At 31.6% G+C, this 6,752-nt stretch overlaps 1 protein-coding gene and 1 long non-coding RNA gene across 2 annotated transcripts; one reads left to right on the top strand and one right to left on the bottom strand.

The window, feature by feature from the left end:
* Positions 1–489: 489 nt before the first annotated feature.
* On the top strand, positions 490–2,030 carry LOC100792043 (CASP-like protein 1B1). Its single transcript, XM_003546510.5, has 3 exons — positions 490–799; positions 937–1,060; positions 1,606–2,030. Exons 1-3 carry the CDS (start codon positions 558–560, stop codon positions 1,843–1,845), a joined length of 606 nt encoding a protein of 201 aa, XP_003546558.1. The 5' UTR covers positions 490–557; the 3' UTR covers positions 1,846–2,030.
* A 1,355-nt stretch (positions 2,031–3,385) lies between these two features.
* LOC121173640 (uncharacterized) lies at positions 3,386–6,430 on the bottom strand. The gene is made up of 3 exons (XR_005888873.1): positions 5,461–6,430; positions 4,489–4,652; positions 3,386–3,587 (listed from the first exon to the last, which is right to left on the bottom strand). It is a non-coding gene; the product is annotated as an uncharacterized lncRNA (long non-coding RNA).
* Positions 6,431–6,752: the final 322 nt, after the last annotated feature.

Below are 6,752 nucleotides of genomic sequence, written 5' to 3'. Positions count from 1 at the left end.
AGGAAGTTTAGGAAGGTAAAATCTCTTTATTTAAAATTCACTAATCCTGGAATAAAAAAGAACAAAATAATGAAAATATGACCTTTTAAATCCTAGTAATTAATTATGCCAACCATCATTACACCTACGAGTTGGATTTCTTAAACAATATTTAAATTTAAACTTCCTTCATATTTTTGAACGTGTACACTGTGCAGTATTTTTTAAAAACACTTATTTTTATTTTTAAAAATAATATATTAGATTTTATTAAATTAAGCTAAGTCCCCAAAAACTAAAAGGTGAAAGTTAAATGGACTATTTTGGCGCAATTAATCTCTCGTATTTCTTCACCAACCAACAACCACCTGAAGTTTTCTGTTGGTTATACCACCCAAAGAAATTCTGAGAAAGAACCCTCACTTGGCTTCTTAGACTTACCAAATGATATGGTTGACCAATTTCACTATCCCTATCTATATATAATAACCCATTACTCCCCCTAATAATCTGCACATCACCACCGCCAATCATTTTCTCACGTTGGCAATTAATTAGTGCTTATTATTAATTGCACAATGGCCTCAGAAAATGGAGAGAAAGTGGAGATAGGTTTGAATGCAGTTCCTCAAGAGACACATAAGCCAAAGAAGGATTGGGTTCTTTTGTCCCTCAGAATGGTTGCATTTTTTGCCACTGCTTCTGCCACACTTGTGATGACTTTTAACAAACAAACCAAAAGCTTCGTAGTTGCCACCGTCGGTAGCACTCCAATAACAGCCACTCTTGCTGCAAAGTTTAACCAAACTCCAGCTTTTGTGTATGTTTTCAATTATTATATACATATGTATGATTGTATTTTAATTTCCTTTTGTTTTTACCTGAAATTTAATTAGCTTTAACTGAAATGTTACGCATATCCTGACATGCATATATACTTGGTGGGATGATATGTAGGTTCTTTGTGATAGCCAATGGAAATGCCAGTCTGCATAACTTGGTGATGATAGTAATGGAAGTATTAGGACCCCGATATGATTACAAAGGACTCCGGCTTGCACTAATTGCAATATTAGATATGGTACTGAATGATATTATTATTATTGATGAAAATAATCTACTTATTTTAATACTAATTTTTATCTAATTTATTACTTTATTTAATAACTTTTTATATACACATTTTTCATCATGAGTTCTGTTAAGTAAATCAGGGCTATAAAATTTGATATAATTTTAAATTACTTGGTATAGACAACTGTTATACTTAATAAACTTTTTTTTTTCTTTGGTAAAGAAAATATTAAATATTAAATATTATATGATATCATCTTTACCATTATGCATACATCTTATATTTAAGATAAATTGAATATTTATAAATATTATTATGGAAAAAAATTAAGGTTATATACATAAAGAGTAAAATATTTTGCATTGGTTCACTTTAAAAGTCATAGATTTATAATTGAACAACATGTAAACATGTTTTATACTGTATACATGACCATTAAATTCTATTATTACTATTATTATTATTTATCGTCAAATGTTTTTAATTTAAATTTAAATTACTAGCTAGCTACTGTATGAAAACTGCTTGCTTATAATTAATTTTGGATGAAGATGACTATGGCTCTGGCTTCAGCTGGGGATGGTGCAGCAACATTCATGTCTGAATTGGGAAAGAATGGTAATTCACACGCAAGGTGGGATAAGATCTGTGACAAGTTTGAAACCTATTGCAACCGAGGTGGTGCTGCCCTTATTGTCTCTTTCGTTGGCTTCATTCTCCTCTTCATTATTTCAGTGATGTCGGTTATCAAGCTGCTCAAGTCAAATCGCATTAACCACGCTTCTCCATAATAACACATATTTGGTCATACTATTTTATGTGTTGGTCGCATAGAAATTAACATAAATAATGATTTCGGTCGTATACAACTTTTTCTTTTGTATCCTATGTATCTGTTGGAGACCCTGTTTTAAAACTTTTGAAAAGCACTAGCTAGAAATTTTCTATATATACAATGGGTGCAATGTTGAAATTACTCTTCCCCTCGGTTGCTACAATTGATTTTCTACACAAAAGTGTTGCTATAGAGTTAGGGCAAGTTAATAGTAGTATCTTTTTCACAATTTAAATGAAGATATATAATAAATCGGCAGGCTCGGCCCCACAAAAACCTAAGTAGAATACACTCAAAGAGAGTGTGTTAGAAAAAGTCTCAAGTGGTTAACTAACATGTCCTTGCTACAAGTAAACTCAATTTTCTTAAGTAAGATATTGAGGTGTTCAAACCTTGTGAATAAAAAAACATAATTGAGAGTACATTTAGACCAACTAAAGGTAGTAATTAGTCAAATTTTCTAACAAAAGTTAGTTATTAATGCAACTGATGAATACTCTGCATCAATGTTATGATCAATGACGGATTTATGTGAAGGGAGAATTTATTTTTATCTATGTGTAATAAATTTTATTTTTGCTCCTATAGAAAAATAGGTATTGCTCCCACAAGATTTTTTTTTAGAAATGAATAAAAAATATAATATAAAATAAAATAAATCAGTACTAATTTTACTACTTTATCCTTTTAATATTTTTTAGCACTAACATAGAAAAAATATAGAACATTTTCAAAGTATGAAAATGCACGTAAATGACAACGGTAACTTGTAAAAACTTAAGTATTTTGGATTCTTTTATATTTAGTTTTTTATTTAATGTTTTGGAATATTTAGTTTTATATCATGACATTATGTATTTTATAAAATTTTGTAATATTTTTGCGTGAAAATATTGGATAAATAACCATTTTGGTTCCCGTATGTGTAAACTAGTGACAATCACTACTACAGAAGACGCATTCTACATCGGTTAATTGAGGCATACTGCGCCGATTAATAATCGTCATCGTCAAAAGTTGTAACGTTATCAACGACGGTTGCATAGGACCGTCTTATAATGCATTGAATTCTAAGACGGTCACGTGGACAAGACCGTCATAATCTGTGTTGCATTCTAAGACGGGTCTGTCCACGTGACCATCTTAGAATTAAATGCATTCTAAGACGGTCACGTGGCTGAGACCGTTGTAGAATGCAACGCAGTCTACGACGGTCCTGATCACGTGATTGTCTTAGAATACATTGAATTCTAAGACGGTTGTGAACAGAATCGTCGAAGAAATGTTTTTTTATTGGAGCTTTTATTTTCTTTGACATATTACAGTAATTCAGAGCGCACGTGCGTGTTTTTAATGCTGATCAAAACTTGTTATTGATATAAGATTTATCAAACAAAATTTTACTAGTGTGCTCGGACAAAGAAGGAGGACATATCATTTAATGAAAATGAAAAGAATAAATTTAAAGACTTTCAAAAGAAGAAAAAAATCTCAGCTTTCAAGAAAGGGGTACCAGATATATACACTTTGGATGCAGCTCAATTCCAACTAAGTAATAACCCTCAAGATAAAAACAAGGAATAGCAGAGTCACAATGATATTAATCTTGTCTTTGGCAGAAAACAAGGCTTGTGAAAATCCACGTTCCTCCCCTTGCACTGCCATCTCAATCAACATGTATAGGTTCCCAATAGCCATCTGAAAATGACAAAGAAAGAAAGCATGTTGCGGAGTAAATTTGGCCTCTTCCAATGTTGACAAAGCATGAAGCTAAACTAAAAAACTTGTCAAGTAAAAAATGCCAAATATATAGCTTCACTCAAAGTTGCCTACTAGCAACATACAAAAGATGTGCACCATTGCTGAACTTAAAATGCATGCAACACACTTTAAGATCTGAACTTAAATTGCATGCAAGACATTTACTGCTACCAAAATATTCAGTAGCAGGAAAAATACCAAAAAGACTAATCATCCAAAATATCTAGCATGTATTGTGAAAAAAAATAGAAATCACTTGCAAAAGCAGATACACATTTACTGCTACCAAAATATTCAGTAGCAGGCAAAATAGCACACTCAAATATAGTTTGAATAAATTAGTCAATAGTGCAACTAAAATAATTCATGAGTTTGACATGTTCTATTATACAAATTATCTCATCTAACTCCTCCAAAAGTTAAGATGCTTAAGTTAAATTTTAACTTATGGAAAAAACTTGATTCATTTTCCTTTTTATTTTCTTCTTCTATAAGTGCTTATAGAGAAGTTTATCTTAATAGGGTTAGGGTCGCAATAGTATTGTAAGGAAATGAGCAATCAAACTCTTCCCAGATATACCACAGTGCAAGTGGATAGATTCATGATTTAGGTTAAAGTAAATAATGCCCATCACCCAAACGACAAGATTTTCAGGAAGTAAAATGCTATTCAGATATGAAGTATAATTTAAGTTGTAGCACCTGCCATAAGAATTCATGTTATGGTGGCAATTAGTTTGTAACCAAGAACCCACCAAATGCTATAGATCATAGTCATTGTTAAAGAGTCAAAATAGAGACCAGTCTTTAACCATCAAATTATCAGGGATATACTGACCTCTTTAGCTCCAGGTATTTCAATAATAGAGCATGGGCTGTCACTAGAAATATACATTGCATAAGTTGAACCATTGTCCTTAGCAAACTGAACGAGTTGGGTGAGTTGTTCTCAAGTTGCCGTAACACCAGTAGGATTGTTTGGAGAACAGAAAAAAATTATGTCTGGTCGAGAAATTGAACATAAATTAGGGAAGAAACCATTTTCTAGATTACACCTCATGTATTCAATGTATGCAAAGTTGGCAACATCCTTCTGGTAGAGGCCAGTCGGGCCCATAATTTCAATTGAATCTACATATGCATGCAAATATAACAGAGAACAACTACAAGAGATAAAGGGCTAGTAACTTGAACAAAATAATTTTATACCAAATTCATTATGAAAATAATTTTATATTATTTCAGTAGTTGTAAAAATGGAGTGACAATCAAATATTGATGAGAAAAAAAAAGACAGCCAAAAGTTAGGTATGCAGTCACATAATGGTTATTCTCGCTCTTCTAAAATGTGTGTGTATTGAAAGCCTGAGTCAAATGTTCTCATTCCAACACAACTATCAAATAACTAGCTATTAATTTGTTTGTTTATCAGATATGAAAAGGACAACAATGTCTAGTGTATTAAGATATAAAATAATACATGTTAATCATTTCAAAATGAAACAAATTATGAAGCATAAATAAGTGCTTAAGCAACTGATGATACAACATAAACCTACATATTTATCATTCTTTCAAGTCTTATCTTATATGAACAAAGAAACTTGGTGATTCTACTACTTCCTGTTGCATCATACAGCATAAACCAAATTGAATGGGCTAAAATCAGTCAGTATCTCACCTATTAAATGAATGACATTTAACAATAGGAACAAAACTAAATTCTCCATTTTTGGCATATTGAAGCATAAATGAGTGCTTAAGCAACTGATGAGAAAATCATTTAAACAATGACAGAGCAAACAATTACCGGGTATGAAGGGTCTTGCACAACCATTTTTACATTTGACCCAAAGACAATCTGCCACAAAATGAACATAGAAGAATATTTAGTTCAATTCACAAAGTACTTATTGATTGTAGCAAATACCCAATTAACATGCCAACCCGCAGCCCTCATCCCCACAAAGGAGAATATTTAAAACTAAATCAGAAAAGTGGTCTAGCTAAAAGAGCATGATAGGCAGAAAAGGTGATTTAAGAAGGATATCAAATATTTAAATAATAAAAAAAAAGACATATGAACCTGGAGACGAGATATATCACACTTTGCTCCATCTGAGACAAATATATGATCCTGTTTTATGCCAAGATCACTATAAAATGTTGAAGCAAGTTCCCTTCTTAATGGATGCATATATTAGAGATGTCATTATCTAATCAAATTCCCCCAAACGGTAAACATCAACATCAATTGCAAGGATTAAACTTAGGCACTTGGCACCCCTCATTACAGAGACATTTTTTTTTATATATGATTACAAACACAAAGCTTTCTTGTCATCTCAATTCTCAAAGCTTTCAAAGAAGGTATATAAATTAAAACGATGGATAAAAGCTACTTGGCATACAATACAAGGTTAACTACACACCCTGAAAACATGATCTAATGTGAAAAATTTTAAGACCCAATTTTGTTACAAGGCTCAAGCCATGACTTCATCTTCCAGTAAAACTTCTCGAAGTGCACAACAAACTTATGTTCACTCAACTAAAAGGGGAAAATATCAAAATTTCTTCCTGAAATATTTCAAGGATGAAGAAAAGAAAAGAAATTCAACAGTAATCAAACATCTCCTACCTCAACACAGAAATGGTAATTGCTTTTAAAAAAAGAAAAAGAAAAAAGACCATATTAACTGCCCAATGTCCAAGCATTAAAGATATATCAGCTTTGTTGAGATCAAAGTTGTACCTTTGACATTGCATTAGTTATGACTACAGGAATAGGTTTATTTGTATCACCAATTCCAAGGCTTATTACTTTAGCATCAGGGTACTTCAGCAAGTGTGCAGACCTTCGTCTACCAATCTATTTTTTTAAAATAAAATTGCAAAAAGAAAAGGTCAGTCACATGAAAGGCAGGAAAGTAATTAGATATCATATAAAGAATTAATCTCAAAGTTGGAGTGTGTGAAAGGGAGACAAAGATATACACATTCATTGATAATTACAATTGTATATAAATAAAACAGTAGAATGAATCAGTAAAATAGTACATATTTTTATAATTCTCCCTTATTTATCCTTTTTTGAGGTAG

Source organism: Glycine max, chromosome 15 (assembly GCF_000004515.6).
Source record: "Glycine max cultivar Williams 82 chromosome 15, Glycine_max_v4.0, whole genome shotgun sequence".
NCBI lineage: Eukaryota > Viridiplantae > Streptophyta > Magnoliopsida > Fabales > Fabaceae > Glycine > Glycine max.
The sequence above is the reverse complement of the archived record's forward strand: the minus strand, read 5'-3'. Positions and strand labels throughout refer to the sequence as shown.